Source organism: Larus michahellis, chromosome 1 (assembly GCF_964199755.1).
Source record: "Larus michahellis chromosome 1, bLarMic1.1, whole genome shotgun sequence".
NCBI lineage: Eukaryota > Metazoa > Chordata > Aves > Charadriiformes > Laridae > Larus > Larus michahellis.
Window position 1 is genome coordinate 211,572,056 of NC_133896.1, and position 15,125 is coordinate 211,587,180.

At 40.5% G+C, this 15,125-nt stretch overlaps 1 protein-coding gene across 10 annotated transcripts in view; it reads right to left on the reverse strand.

Annotated features, from left to right (window-relative positions):
* The window catches only part of FAT3 (FAT atypical cadherin 3), a 427,575-nt gene that overhangs the window by 104,939 nt on the left and 307,511 nt on the right, over window positions 1–15,125 (reverse strand). For 8 of the 10 annotated variants that reach the window (XR_012585081.1, XM_074571541.1, XM_074571517.1 and 5 more), the window contains 3 exons: window positions 7,357–7,671; window positions 5,163–5,373; window positions 4,665–4,733 (listed from right to left, as the gene is read on the reverse strand). Coding sequence is in view for 9 of the 10 variants with exons in the window: in XM_074571541.1 (XP_074427642.1) it covers window positions 4,665–4,733; window positions 5,163–5,373; window positions 7,357–7,671 (595 nt within the window). In the remaining variant the exon portion in view is untranslated. The remainder of the gene's footprint in view (window positions 1–4,664; window positions 4,734–5,162; window positions 5,374–7,356; window positions 7,672–15,125) is intronic. The other 2 variants (XM_074571548.1, XM_074571528.1) reach the window with 1 other exon arrangement.

The window sequence follows — 15,125 nt, forward strand, 5'->3', positions numbered from 1 at the left end:
ATTCGTCAGCCTTGGTTACATTTTCTGGCTGAATCTGGAGTGTTACCTTGGTTCTTAGCTTCATAGTCACTATGAACATATTTTTATTCTGACAAAAGTCCTGCATGCTTTGGAAAGAATTAATTTTCCTTTTAATAAAACAGGGTTTAAAAACAAAAAAAACCCAAACCACTGAACCTTGCATGACTAACAGGAGAGGATCTTCTGATGTAAAGCTTACCTCTCATTTGGTGCGAGGGAGAGGCCAAGGAAAACTTCCTGAACTGTTAAAAGGGATTTCTAGAGGTCAGCTGGAGAATTTGCCTAAGGCAAGTTACAAGGCAGATCTGGCATTCCCACAGAATGGGGGTTCTGCAACTCTGTCCCTTTCTGTCCCTTTTGAATTTCAGTCTCTTTTTATTTATTTTTTTATTTTCAAACATATTCTGCTTGTATTTTTATGATTGCATTTGCTGCAAGGAATGAAAATTTTTATAGTTCTTTTCCTAGATGGGGTTGCTTTTTGGGAAGATGCCAAGCTTCCCTATGTTCCTATCAGCTGCTGATATGCAGTTTAAGATGGGATTATGCTGCTGTTAGAAATTATTTTCTCCTCTGAGAATAAAACATGTCAGTAAATCTGGAGGACCTGTAGGCAAATGAGTCGCATGTGAGGGCCTTTTTCTCTCTTTGCCAGTGGAATGATCCAGAAGAGCAGGACTGAATACACATCTCAGGAATATCCGATGACTGCGGCGAATCAGACTTAGATGCAAAGATGGATCACACTGAACTCTGGAGGACATCCCCACATCAAATACAGCTAAAACCTGTCAAGAAGTCTTCCTTCACTGGTAGATAGCAAAGAGCATGCCTGCTCCATGTTCAAACCTAATAAAGCCAGGACAGACTGAGATCCTCACACAAGTCTCATTTGGCCTACCATGCCATGATGGATGAGTGAAGCAGGGGAGAAATATAGGAGATGATCTAATTTAGAGAATAGTCCTCTAAAACACATTGTCTGAGGGCAGAGAAAATTCTTATTTGTCTTGTCCCAAAGCAAACTAACACCACCAAGGATGGTGATGATAAATTGGGTCAATTGCTACAATTCTCACATTGCTCAGAGAAGAGAATCAGAGGAAAATGCAGAAAACTAATTCACCCTGAAACTCAAAGGTGAGTTTAAATTGCCTCTAGGATTTTCAGGAATACAAGCAAAGCCAGAATTTCCATTTTTTCTGTTTTCTAAAGAGAGGAAATAAACTTAGCAACTGCCTCAAGAAATACAAAGTCAACTACAGATTTTTGATAATCATAACATAATGAATATTAGTAATATAGCATGCAAATATTTGTTCTTTTATGTACTATATCATGCTAAGAAGAAGGAAATAAGGCAGACTGAATTTTCAGACAAAACCATTGCAAGGAGAGTTAAAGCCTTGGGTTTGCTGCTAAGAAGCTGAAGGTAAGGGCATAAGAAGCAGAAAAGAAATCAGAAAGGTATTTAGGTAGTTCTCAGAGAAGATAATTCAAAGGAAGCTAGGGAGCTACATGTTTTTGACATTAATGAAAACTTGCAGCACTGTGAATTAAATGGGCAATTAATTAAAATTAATAGATATTAAAATTATTGCCATTTAAGCACCCTTGATAAATAGTTCTGATGTGCTTTTAAAGTTTGGCTGCTCTTACATAGGCATGGGCTGGGGGAAGAAGGAAAGATAGAAGAAGGCCCGTTTGGAGAATCAGAGAGATGTTGTGCAACATGCTACTTAAGCACACACTAGCACCATGCAGCTTAGCTCCAGTGTCAAAGTAGTCATCACACCATTCCCACCACTAACAAAGGAAGAGACAGAGAGGGCTCAATTTACCTGGGAGAAATAAAGATCTTTGACTCATTTTGGAGTTCCTGTTGAAATTTTCTTGTAAATGACTGAATAAATTTAACACAACTGAAACACCCTACGTTCATGTCTTTCACATTGTGGGATCTGCATGAACTGAGAATGGTGTTGAATGCAGTCTGAAAACGGAAACAGGTATGACATCTCAACCGTTCCCAATTAAACAAACAAACAAAAAGCCAGGCAAGCATCCTGTTCCTTCTAGTCCACGGAGGGAAGATGATCTCCCTGCCTGCAAGGCACTTTCCTCTCTTGGAGCTGATTAACTCAAGAACTTCAACAGTTTTTTAAGTATATAATTTAGGTGCAAATTAGATGCTGAAGTCAGGCAGACAGAATACTACATAGCCAAACTTCATCCGCCCTCCTTCCTTTTTTTTTAGCTGGGAGAAAACGCGTGTAATGCATTATAAAAGAGGTCCTCTGGAATTCCAATGCCCATTTAGTTTGAAAAGGTCATAAACATAAAGGTCAAGCTGCAAACTCTATATTAAACCATTCCTCCACATAAGCCTTCAGGGCTTTTGTTGACATTACTGTGAACTGTGCACGGAGGTCCAAAATCACAAAATACCAGATGGAGCAGGATCAGGTCTAGGTTTTATAGCAGCACAGAAACCATTTCTTGCATCAGCAGTCCCATACAGCTTTCCATACATGACAACTGACTTCTACTACTAACCCATGTCTTTCATTGCGCTTTTCAGCACTAGACCTCAATGTTCCCCCAAAAGGAAAGTATCAACATCTTTTTTTCCACAGGCTGATACTGAGGAATAAGGAGAAAAAGCAGTTTTGATACTGACACTGACTAAAGGCAGGAAAGATAATCTAAATATACGGTGCTCTGTCTGTAAACCTCTTGGGGTGGGTTGTGTCTTTGCACCTTGTACACGGAGCACCTAGGAAAATCCCTAGCATGTCTTCTACATGCCTGGGATTGTTGGCTATTCCTATTGCAGAAATGGGTGCTGTTGCTAGTGTTATTATTTATAACAGCAGTAATATTTAATGACAACATTCATATGGCAACAGTACTGAGCTGGATGGTCAGGGTCACCAATTTCTCATTAAGTCTAGGGAAGCTCTGTCTCCATGACCCTCTACAGTGATGCAGCATCTTACAGCATCAGGAGCTACAGCCTATAGGGAGACCATTTGGGTTGTTTAAATAGCAAAAATCTTCTTCTAAACCATTTGAATTATTTTAGCCATAAAGGTCACATTAAATGACAAATTAAAGGCTTGAATTTCATAATGCTTTCTCCATCATCTCTGTTTGGTAGGCAAAAAATGAAATATTATTATAAGGTGTTGCTAGATTGCAAGTGACTCTAATAATGTAAAAGAATGCAGTGGAAGAGAAGGGGCTTCTCTCAATTCTTAACGCAGGCAGCATTTTAATGAGAGTCGTTGAATTCGCCAAGGAAAGGACCAAAAGGCTGCGAAAGGCAGAGGAGTCCAGCAAAAGGTTCAAATGGGAAAAAAATGTCAGTAACATCAAGAAAGATGGATTTCTCCTGGGAGGAAAGTTAGGGTCAGTGAGGAAGAGAAAGGGAATGTAAACATTAGCTAATAAATTGCAGGTAGCATACTGAAACAACCAAGGGAATGGGAAGAAAACCGTAGGAAACATATGCTGTCCTTCCCCAGGGGCTAGCAGGGACCCTAGAACATGATAATAGCTTTGGGTTTAATTTTAATGTGGTTGGCACATCAGAAACTGTGCTACAGATTCAAAGAGGAAATGTTGCTGCTTCTGTCTTTCATCTGCAAAAGTGGCAATAAAAGATGGATGAAAATGACTCTGACAGACCCTTTCTCTTGTGGTCCCTGTCCTTCCTGTTGGTTAAACCCATCCACAAATAGCTTTGCTGAGATGAGAGCCAGGCTCAATCCCTGCAAATCAAGACTGCTGATGCACCCTTTCCGATAAGTCTGTGGCAAAGGCTTTTTGTTTCTCTAATCTTTCATACAGTATTGGCTTTATAACCCTTCATTTAAATAACACCACTTTGTGCAGACATGGTGGTTTACATCCAAAGGTACACAAAGGTTTCATACAAGTATCTGCAAATATGAAGTAGCACAGTATCTTTGCAGGGTCATTGCGCTGCTGGGGAAAGTCTCGTTGTGGAGATGTTAAATGAGTTATTTTAAATAACACAACTGAATCAGCAGCAGAAGCAGGAAAGCAACGCCTAGGAATGTTGATTCCTATTTTTCCACCACAACCAAGTGAAATCCTCTACTCCCTATCTTTTTGGCAGCTACGTCCTTAGTTGTATTTCCCTGCGATTTTAAGACCACTACTTCTACGGGTTCTCCTCCTCTTTGCTAAGGACATTTCTCCCTCCCTATTTTTATAACCAATTTTATGTAAGGCAATTTTGTGGTTGAAATCTCACATCAAAACACATTTCTCTTTTTCAGCTTGCATTCAAGACAAACTTTTGGTGGCTCCATTTGTAACCCATATGTTGATGCATCCCATTCTGTTTCACAGTTAAATGGATGGCACTGGACTGTGAAAAGTTTGAATTAATTATTTGCGATAAACTGCGGAAAATCCGTGAATAAAATGATAATAATTGGACACAAATACGGTAAAAGCTGTCATAGAAAGAAACGCAGCACATCCATGTGTCGCATCGCATCCTGTCACAGGCACTTATGAAAGATGTAATATAAATTGTCTCAAAGAACTTGCAAAAATAAAAGGCAGCCTGGATAGTTGTATTTTAGCAAATGTGTTTGCACTAAGGGTACCTTCTGTTGAACAGTTCTGCCCACAAGCTGTCTGTAGAATATAGAACATCTCTCGAGCATGCTTGCCACCTTGAAGCAGGGCAGTCGGAAGCAGAAAAAAAAGAACAGAATGCAGAAAAAAAGGTGAAGAAAGAGAGAAATGAGGGACAGCAAGTCTAAGTACCATAAATACATTTAGAAATGAGATTAGCAAAGTATGACAATAGAATTTAAATGACAGACAACATTAAGATTGCAGTAAATAACATAGTATGAAAAAAAACAATTCAGCCATACAGCGCTTTTTTTTTCAGCTTAGCTAAGGAGTCATAACAAAAGCAGGAATATTATTATTATTGTTATCGCTATATTGAAATAACATTTTCATTTCAGCATTACGAAAATGGGTTTAATTTGCAGGGGGGGACAGTTCACGGTTAGTCTTCTTGCTCTCAAACCCACACATCCATATGTGTCGCTTCTGAAGCATCCTCCTCACGCCACCGCCTCCCAACTTACCGACAATATCAAACCAGAGAGGAATGTTAGATGGCTGCACAGAGACCACCCCAACAATTTCTGTCACTTTGTCGCTTTCCATGATGGTGAAGTTGTAAAAGGGTTCATCGAAAGTCAGGGGCAGGGGCGAGGGCGCAGGCTTTTTTATCCACTCAATGTGGAGGCGTGCTGTTGAAGATTTTTGGGGCCGGCCATTGTCCACTGCTTTTATCTGGCAGGTACAAAGAAAAGACAAGTTAGACTGCGCATCCCAGCTTGGCAGTTCAGACCTAATTCTACCGCATAAGGATGACTGCTTGGAAAATGGCCTTTATAATCCTCTAGGTAAAATCCCATGAAAAAAGAGGGAGATAAGTACTTCCTTCTCAATTCTTATTTTTTTCCATTACACTTTGAATTTTTATGGAAAAGACTGATTTCAAACTGAAATGGGTTTTTTTCAGAAATGCTGGTGCGAGGCCTCCTGGAGATGCAATTCAAGCGCTCCCCACACAGATCCTCCTCTCCAGAACCAGCTCCCCTCTCCGATTTCATCTTCCGCCCAGTTCCCCCTTGAAGCAGAGCTGGAAGCTTTATAATGACCCTGTGGGACATTGTGCACTTGTGAACCATACTCACCCATGTCTGATTGCTTTTAAAAAGCATCCGTATGGCAGATAAGATTGATATTCCTTACATTGCCTTCTTCAGGATCTTTAATTGAGCTAAATAAGTTTCAGATCATTTCCCCCGTTCTCCAAAACAAATATAATTTAAAATTTTGCCGTATCTATTTTCCTTGCTTTCTCCTTTCAGTCATGTTCATTAAGAGTTGCCCAGCTTGGTGCTAATTCTTTTTACTATAATGTCCTCTAGAAGGGTGGATAGACTTGATATCGCCTGGCAGGCTTTATGGTTTTAGCACAGCAAAGACAAGATGAGCAGCAACAAACTTTAGGAAATTTAAGGGCTTAAGGAAAGGGAGAATGTAGGTTACCAAATGGGTGCTTTGGTGAATAACACCAATGTCAATCAAAGGGTGTTTCTCTTATAACTAAAGGAAATCTTTCTGGCTATGCAGGACCACTGATGTAAATGTGCTGTTACTATGCCTGTTAAAAATGGGAAATATTTTCCTGAAATAACATAACCTGTTTCTTTCTCTGGAAATGTGTTAAGTGGGTTTGGTGCTAACGCTCGTCACCCAGCTCTGTTCAAGGTGGGCAGCCCCTTAGTGAAGAGATGCTGAGGGTGTGATGAACAGTTTCAAGGTAGAAACCCTTCAGCTGTTGCATTATAATAAGGGCCAGAGCCCAGACACAACTTCCAGCTCCGCCCAGGGAAAGGCTCTCACTCACCCACAGGGTGCTGTACTCTGATTACCAGGTATTTCTCAATGTTTTCATACTTACTCATTTTCCTGTCATGATTTCCAACTCTATGAAGGTATCGCAACAGAGATCCATTAATGTAAGTGACATTGTTTTGTTTACTAGGGGCCAGGCACTCTTCTATCATCTCTTACATTTTTGGTCAACTCCTTAACTACAACTTGTTGGCTTACTGCTGTAGGTGAAGAGTGCACATTCAAGCCTTATATTGCTTTATATCAACACCACCATCTTGTATACTTTCTTTCTTTGACTGCGCTTATATGGTTTGGGTTCTAGCAGAGGTATTTTCACTAAGACTTCTTCTAACTGAAATTGCTGCCATACTTACACTCTTTCATGTGGTGAGAAGGGTAGTACAACATGCTGTACACAGCACTCCTCCTCCCTCAAGCCACCTAACTCGGACAGTATAAAGACCTTTTGTCGTGGTTTGGGACACTTTCCCATGAGGGCAAGCAATTGTGTCCAACAAAAGGTGAATAACCATTTGTAGCTGTATCGGCCCCCTTCAACACGACACAACTTTGTGAGCAGACAAGCCTTTGGTCTTCATTTCTGTGTATTCAGGGGAACGACTTATACCAGCAATTTGCCTCTAAACAGTCTGAAAATAGTTTACTACATGCAATGGTATGAATGCTCTCTCGGACTCTATTTTTTGGCAATAGTTGTATGTGAATACTACATTTCTTAATACAGTCAGATCTTACATGTAGGTCATATATTAAAGACAGACATATATCACTCGTTCTACAAAAGGGCCTGTTTCTAAAAAAAGTGAGTCAAATCATGGGTTTGTATGTTGATGGAAGAGCACTTACTGTTAAGATGTCATAACTCCCTGCTGTGAACTGCTTTCTGGAAGAAACCATCCCTGTTTTGGGATCAATAAAAAATTTCCCATCATCATTTCCATCCACAATGCTGTACGAGATTTCTGCATTAGGGCCTTCATCTTTGTCAAAAGCAAAAGCTCTGTAGATTGGCTCCCCTCTTTTTTTCCGGTCCCTCTCTGGCAGCTTGATCTGATAGACTTTCTCTGGAAACTGAGGTTTGTTATCATTCTCATCCAGAACCTGGACCACCACCCAAACGGACGACTGCTTGGGAGATGTGCCCCCATCCGAGACGGTTACCTGAAAAATAACAGCAGTAGAGGCATTATTCTGAATAGGTACAGTGGGACTTCATAAAGTGCAAAAAACCATAAACTAGAAGGAAACATCCCTCCCTCCCCAAACCTAACCTGCAGTTTACGAAGCCCTCGGTGTACACAAGACATGCTCATTATAAACATGCTCAGTGCCTAACTCAGATATGCCCACAATGGCAAATAAAGGAATTAGGAAGATTTTTTAATTTTGAGATGAACCTGGAAGGGGCAACCTGCGGACTAGGAACCTATTTCTCAAAATATAAACTCCTTTTATCTCAAATTCTGCAAGTTTATCTCAGAAGAGAGAACTGGAATTCACTCATTACACAGGATTCCTGCTTCTTTGCAAACATATTTTAAAGTTTCTTCAGTCACACAATGAATCTGAAAGATGCATTTCTTCTTAAATCCTAAAATAATCTCTGTCACTTTTTTCCCATCAATTATTTGGAATTTCTTAAACAACAAAAGGATTTCTGTCAGTTCTCTTCATTCATTACCTGAGATGTGACAGCTCATTAATTCCAAAACTGCTTTATATGATTGTAAGGGGCACAGAGAGGCAGGTAGCAAAAAATTTCTACTGCATTGTGTAAAGAGCACACTGTGCTGCCAGAAACACGTAAGAAATAAAGTCTTTGAGACAAAAGTTAATTAGTAATTTAGCTGCAACTTAAACAGAGTTACTAATAATTTTCAGCCTGAAACAGTGAAAATTAAATAATCCAAGATCAACGAGCACTCAAGAGATTTAATAATATGCCTTCAAAATGCAATCAATATGTTTCAAACTTCTCCCTCAATATTTCGATTGCATTTTTTAAAGAGGAAGAAATAAGGCAGAAAGTTATTTCTGTTTGCATGAAAGAAGTTCAAATTTCACTCTCAGCTACATATGCTAACATGCCAACTCCCACAGTAGCAATTTTTGATGATAGTGAGCCAAGGTATTACATACCCTTCCCTGCTCGTACTGATCACTGCACATCGACTGCTCGGCTGGTTAACTCCTTGGTGCTTTATTTTTCCTTAAATGTTTCTGTGTCCCCTTACAAATCATACATCCCTGATGTCCAGTCCTTGAGCAAAGCAACATTTTCTGGGAATGATGTCCCTTGCCATTGTTCCTTCCTTGCAACAAGAAGTCTAAACTTAGGTTTAATACTGAGATCAGCAGAAAAAGCTCATTTTCTATGAGAAAGGTAAAAGACCTTTTCCATTACCTGTATTTAAATATACTTTTAAAAACAGATACAGTGGAAGGACTGACAGCCTTAGGGAGTGAAACCCCTTATTTACAGAAAAATAAATGGTATGGTAATAGGTAGTAAATATATATATGTAAAATGTAAAGTCCCCCAAATCTGCCCGTAACTCCTTTGGAGAGTGGAGCCTGTCCTCCCAACGACATGTATCAGCCTTAGGCCTCTCTCTTCTAAGACTGTCACCAGGGCTGGCAATTAGCACCTGTTGGGATCGCCGCCTCATGACGGGGGACGACTGTCTGCTGAGAGTCTGGTGGGGACCATCCCCATCCTGCAAAGCCACCACCGCGCCATCTGTCAGTCACCGGCGAGGGGGTGCGGGGCGAGGACCCGCAGCTCATTACCGGTGTACTCAGCCATCCAGTTCCCACTCGCTACACTTTCCAAAATAGCATTTATAACGCCGAAAGGCTGCACACATGGCTGTGAATCTGCCTTTCCACCCGGTGAGAGCGCCGCCGCCGGGGACCTCAGCCTCTCCACTCCACCGCTCCGGGAGAACTTCAGAGCTGCTGCAGCAAACAAAAAGCCGATTCTGCCAATTCTCCTACTACAGACTTTCGGCAACAAATAGCTTTTGCCCTACTTAGGGGCTGATCCCCTCTACTTCTCTTCTGCTCCAGTGCAACTAGCCAAGCTCTCGGCAAGAGCACAGGTTAACAAAGAAAATCCCTTTTCAGGATTTCTGCTGACTCCACAGATGAAATAATCAATGATGCCAGGCAGTACAGGCTGTAGCGCGCAGAAACAGAGACACATTTATTTAAATGCTGGTCAAAAATACCAACAAAATGCATTTTTGAGGGGTAATGTTCTTAATGCATAGAAAATACTAGCAAGATTCAGGACGCACTTGTTTTCTGAACAGAACACGACCCAACTTTTTTTAAAAAAAGACACTTCCCCCAAGCTTCTAGCAGCGATCTACAGAAAAAGGGCCGTGGGTGGAGGAAAAGTTTACAAATAAAAACAATAATAAAATCTCTGAAAACCACAGTGCTATAAACAGTCAAGCAACAATGATGCAAAACCTACTTAAACCAAGAGACTGCTCGAGAAGCGAAGCCGTCCTCCTGTCTTACCAATACACCGTCTCACTGTTTGTCAGGTTACTGCCGGAGTCCTGACTGACGCGGTGGTGTGGCAGTAAATACGTGCATGCATTTGTTTGTTTTTGTAAGCCCAAACTTGTGGCAAATCCGTTCCATAACAGAAAAGTTGTGCTGAAAATATTTGCTGACAGCTAATTGAAAATAGTAATGGCTATAACACGAAATGTCAGCTAATTAACAGAAATTAACACAGAAGGCCTGAAGTTAGTCAATTCTACCCTGTCTAAAACTTTACGTCCCCAGAGAGGAAAATGTTATGTACCAGTGAAGCCTTTTTCTCTGGGTGACACTCAAAACTTTTCAAAATGACAGGCTCCAGCTCCGCTCGAAAAGCTCCGAGTGCCAGACGCGGGAGCTGAAGTGTGAGTTAAAGCTCTCTCTTTGCAGGCATGTAAATTAATTAATTAAGCCGCCCTCACACCAGCGATGTGATTATTTCCCTAAGTGTAAATCCGCACCCTGGCTGACCCCTCTTTTCTGCTCCATCAGCCTGACCCCAGCCTGGCTTTTCAGGTTCCAGCTATAAACAGGGTAAAAGAACTGCAGAAATTTCCTCTGCCCCTACAGAAAAAAAAAACAACAACAAAATAAAACACAAACAAACCAACCACAACAACACATTAATACAAAATACCAAATTGTAGCCAGTTCAAAATTGTTCCCAGACGACCCGGCACAGTGGAGACACAAAACACAAGGCAGTGGGGTGACCCCGGGAGGTCGTTCAGCACACCGCTCTGGAAATACCATTTCCATCAGGACACTGTATCACACCAGCCCTTAGGGGCCCCTCTAACCAACGCAATTTTGATTCAAACATTACCACAGTTGTCTGCAAAATCCTTAAACAGCTGGAAATTACAGGGAAAAGTAACCGGGGAGAGGAGGGATGTTGGGACGCTTGTAGGACAAAGATGCAAAAGCTAATTCACAGCTGGTATCTCTGGAAACGTGAAAGGCAGATGTGCAAGGCACAGGAGGGCTTGCCAGGAGAGAAGATGTAATTCAGGACCAGTGAGGTCCTTCTGTTTAGAAACCTGCACACGACATGGTGGGAAAAAAAACCCATAACAAAACAATAAACCAAAAACAACAGAGAAGAAAGGTGATATAGATGAATGACCAAGAAGATAGTGTAAATATATGCTTGTCAAGATGTGGCATCAAAAACCCAACAAGTGGTGAATCTCACAGTAAGAAAAGGTGAGGACCAGGATTAAGCTTTCCCGGAGGAGATGAGGAATGGTCAGCACGTGTGTTCCTAAAGACTGAACATCTTCTCCAGTCTTTGTGCCGAGTCTGGTATCCAGACATCAGTGGGTGCAGACATGCTGCTTCTTGCCCATGTGCAACCTGAGATGGGCTTGCTATCCCCTATCCCATAGTTAGATATTGCTGCTCATGCTGTGTCAACACAGCCTAAACAGAGGATACGACCTCCCAAAGCTGGGATACGGCCATGAAAGCAGCTGTATTTTGACTCTCTGACCAACCATACAACGGCTGGTCCATCCACTGAGGGTGGAATATCATAAAAGGAATGTGATGACATGTTTAATGCGGTCCAACGGCATCAGAGAGCAAGAATAACATGAATTTTATATATGACTTTCATGGTGAAATCCTAAGCATCGCTGTGTTTTCCCAGGACCTACAGACAGTTCCATTACAGTTTTCTTCATAAAATGAGCAATTTCTGCCTGGAATCTGCATTTACCCACTGACTTTAATGTTTATGACTTTACTGAACCATGTCAGACGATACACATCTAGGTATTGGTTGCCTAGAAATTTCTTTGCTAGAGTAACAACATTCACACATCCCTTACAATGCTTCTTTCAGATGGACGGATCAGGACAAGACCTCCTAAAATTCCTTCTAGTTACATCAGACATGTATTTTTGGAGAAAAACACACAAAAATATCTCCTTCTGCAGAGTATAGCAAATTCAGTATAAGAACAGAACTTCCAAAATCCAAGTAAGGCAACTTCCATTTCTTCTGCAGGATCTACTTCAGTAGCTTTGGTCTATAGATATTAACACTACCTTTCCTTCAGGACTTCAGGAGAGATAGTCTTTCATGTTCGTGTTTATGTTCAAGTGCTACAAAGAGAATTCCCTAGCAGTGGACCCTCTCAGTGAAAACCAAGGTGAATGCTAACTGTTAACATACAACAGCTGGAATGTTAGATATGAAAATTTCTTCTGTTTATGACCATGGAGAAGGCACGGAGGAGATGTCTGCTGAGAAAGTATTGGCTAAAACACAGTGTCAGTCTAGCAGACCTCAATGCCCGTGACAAAAATAATTTTGTCTTGAGATACTCACTATGAATTGTACTGTGACACTTAACTGAAGAAGGTTTAAGCTCTTGAATTTTTTCAGAATATGAATGCAACTGTGAGGACCACCCTCCTGAATTAAAAGTACAATATTGAGTCTCATTAGCAAAAGCTCATGACTTCCAAGATAATTATTAACTCAGCTGGAGAGAGTAGCTAGCAGGGATCTTACTTCAACAAGTATAACAAGACAATCAGCAGGTGTTTAATGTGGGTTATCAAGCCTTGAGAAGAATGAGAACCTTCTTCCACACCATTCCGTGGCAGGATGAAGTACTCAGCCTACCCAATTTTTAAGTTAAGAGGGACTGCCACATTACTGTCATTAGCATTGAAAAATGCTGAAGATGACATATTTGCTTGTTTATTTTCATCCGTGTGATAACTGCTTAATGCAAAAAGAACAAGCTGAGATGCCCGCGTCTCATCTGAGGAGTGCGCATAATGAGGCTTTCAGGTAAAAGTCTCTCCCTTCCCCCAACTAGAAATGCCAATTTTGCTTCAGAAAACTTTAGAAAAGAGAATCTGGTTGAGTTACTGGAGACAGGAAAATGATCAAAGGGAGCCTGAGAGCTGAGGCATACCCCCGCTGTTAGTGACTAATGGGTTTGTTTCTTGTGCCAATGCGCAAACGAGCTGCAATACCTATTGTAAGAGTCTCTGGAATTCAGCCCAAGTAAGAGAAATAAAAGATTATAAAGGAGAGCTTGTTGAGGGATGAATGGAACTTTAAAGTCAAATACACTGAATTACTATCTCTGCCTACTTCAGAGAGAGACTAAATTCGCGGCTAAATTCTTACAAGGAAATATTTTTCTGGAATGTGTGATATTACTGAACTACATGTCAGATTATTGCTACAAAGTGAAGGCAGCATAGCTCAAAGATATACAGAACAGGAGTGAAAAAAAAGGTATAGAAGTTGGGTTTTTTTAGTTCAACACAAATACTGAGTTAGCTGTAGGGAACTAGATGCCTTCTTGTTCTAATCCTTTATTTGGCAACTGTGGAAAAGGAGTGGGCAGCTGCTTATTTCACTTATCCTAATAGAATGTAGTGCTGTCCCAAAAGACAAATTACTTTAACAATTCTTGTAGGAAAGAGTGCCAATCATATCAATATGATCCATCTTTCCTTATTTCCTTTACAATGTGCTAATCTGGGAACTCTTGTTTTCAATCATAGAAAAAGTAATACATTCACTCTGGCCAGCTATGAGAAATAAATAATTTAGAGTATATTTTAAATACAGATTATTACTGACACAAACACTCTAGGTGGCTGATTAGGAAAGTCAATGGCTTCCAGCCACATTCAAGCTAGAAAATGATGCATAATGGTCTGTTATACCATTTGAGAATTAACGATGACATCAGGTAATTTCAACGCTGGATTGCCAAAAGACAGGAAGGAAGGAAGGAAGGTTTTTTCATTTGAAGTTAAATGCTCCCTGCAGTAACTGCAAACCTAAATATTAGAAAATCGTACTGAAGAAAGTCTTAGAGGGTTCAAATCTTAACTTCCGTCAGGCGCACAGTACTGAGACCAGTAGATAGTAATCAAATGGCAGAATGAAATATCAGAATGCATGATTTAAAGGTCCAGAAATACTACTACGACTACTACGATGACGACGACTACTACTACGACTACTACTGCTACAACTACTACATTTATTCTGTGTCATGCTTTGTTCTATGAGCTTTTCGAAAATTGAAACAGTAAACAAGAGTCATAAACTCTGAAAAGAAACTTATGATTTGTATTTTAGGTTCAGTAGCAATACAAGGAAGGACCTGCACAGCTCTTGACAGTAACTGTCTAAAAGAAAAATAGTAATTTTCCATGGGCATTGCTTTTAAAGTTCATTACAGTTTGGAGATCCTGGCAACCTTTGTGCATCAGGCTGTATTTATAGTGTTCTTCAATCAATACATGCTAAGAGAAGCGCAGAACCAACCATTACTCCATTAAATTCTCAGGACAACAGAGCAGCCTGTTCTGTGTTAAAAGAAACTCCTTTAGGCAATCTCAGAAAATATCTTCCCCTTCTTTTCACTAAGGAAAAAGAAAACTATAGTGTTTGGGAATGTCAAGCTCATATAATCTTGCTTTTGACAAACTCTAGATAAAACTTTGCCCAGAAGTGACTCTAAGCCGATCACTTTCCAGAAGTCCAAATGTGCCTCCTGTTTCCATTGGTGGAGTTAAATACAGAAAATCTTCACCTCTACTGCCTAACAGCAGCGTGCAATCACTTCTGATTCAGCAGAAATCATCTGGTAAGAAAAAGCATTGCTCAGCTAGGGCTTTTCCTGACCTTCTTGGCGATGACACCATCATCAGAAGTGGTGCTTGAAACTGCATGTGTTATATCCCGCATTGAACAGTTTGAAATGTTTGTAACTTGGAAAATTTGGAAAAAAAAAATTGGAAAAAAAAATTGTAAAATTGGAGAGGATCATAGTAGGAACATCAACCTCAGTCTCCAAATAACAACTGCAAAGGTCTGTTGAGTACATCAAGTTGTTCTTTTCTTTGTTCATGAGGCTACAATAATGCATCTGGCTACCCCAGCATATAATGAAGAAAAATTTGCAAAGCAGAAGCATACACTCCAAATAGTCCTCTGATAGTATCTGGACCCAAGGACATTTACCCACCTTCAGACTGACACCTTACAAACGAGATAAAGACTGAGATGAGATTGC